The 1,015-nt window shown below is 38.3% G+C and overlaps 1 protein-coding gene across 1 annotated transcript in view; it reads right to left on the bottom strand.

Moving 5' to 3' along the window:
• The window catches only part of LOC119587377 (dedicator of cytokinesis protein 4-like), a 46,579-nt gene that overhangs the window by 16,691 nt on the left and 28,873 nt on the right, over window positions 1–1,015 (bottom strand). Inside the window, exon 23 of the mRNA XM_037936121.1 lies at window positions 8–286. Coding sequence (XP_037792049.1) covers window positions 8–286 — 279 coding nt within the window. The remainder of the gene's footprint in view (window positions 1–7; window positions 287–1,015) is intronic.

Below are 1,015 nucleotides of genomic sequence, written 5' to 3'. Positions count from 1 at the left end.
TACCAACCTGGTTATCAAATCTTCCCGACTTCAAAAACGTTGAAATCAGTGGCTGTGCAATCTCCTGCATGGCTGTCAATATAGTGTGGTTGGTAACCATGCGCATGACAAACCAGTCACTTGGAAACACTGCTGCTCTCACAAGGTCTGCCAGCAGCACAATGGTCGAGTACAGAAGGTGGCGCAGATGATGTGTGCCAGAGATCAAGTGTTCCTCCCACAGCTTGGTGTAGTGTATCTCGGACATAAGCTGCAGAATGCCCATTAAGCATGCTACTAAGGTTCCCTGTAGACATAAAATAAGTCTGATTATTATTTCTGAACACTTTAGAATCGTCATCTTGAGTTGATCAAGTCAAGTTGTACTTCAAAAAGGATATATTCAATGCTCATTTTTGGCGCAAGAAACATCTATCTTACAACAAATTTTTCACCATTATTTGCTTGGTACATTAGAACTATAGTTTTATATTTCTTTTTTTTTACAGGACAGTAAACCACCTTACTGCATCATTCTGCATCAAGACATCCTTATACATTCTCAAAAAGGAAATACATACCAAAGAGTTAAACACAATCTTTAAACAGGAAATGGCCTGTTACTTTCAGTCACAGTTTTTCCCCAAAGCATGGGTTAAATGGTTGTGCAGTAAAGAGAAGTGAGAGGGGGATTTCAAGATGCTGGATGTGTTTAGAAAACATAACCAGTAATAAGAAACAAAAGCTAATTACCTTTCCATTTACCCACCCATACACTTGGGACTGAGTGGCTGATGTACACAATGCTTTGATCTATCCTAAATGGTAATATCACTGCCTAGCTTCAGGTCTTGTGTTTTCTACCAATAAAATTATCTCTTCTATTCTTGCATGATTACTTGTATGCAAATGTCACCTTTCTGGTAGATAATAATTCACAAGCTAAAAACACTTACTCCTTTCCTGTCTTTTTCCCTCTCTAGGTTACCCTTCTGCTGCCTCTGTGTATATATAATTTCACCAACCATATTATATC

Source organism: Penaeus monodon, chromosome 22, assembly GCF_015228065.2.
Source record: "Penaeus monodon isolate SGIC_2016 chromosome 22, NSTDA_Pmon_1, whole genome shotgun sequence".
Lineage (NCBI taxonomy): Eukaryota > Metazoa > Arthropoda > Malacostraca > Decapoda > Penaeidae > Penaeus > Penaeus monodon.
The sequence above is the reverse complement of the archived record's forward strand: the minus strand, read 5'-3'. Positions and strand labels throughout refer to the sequence as shown.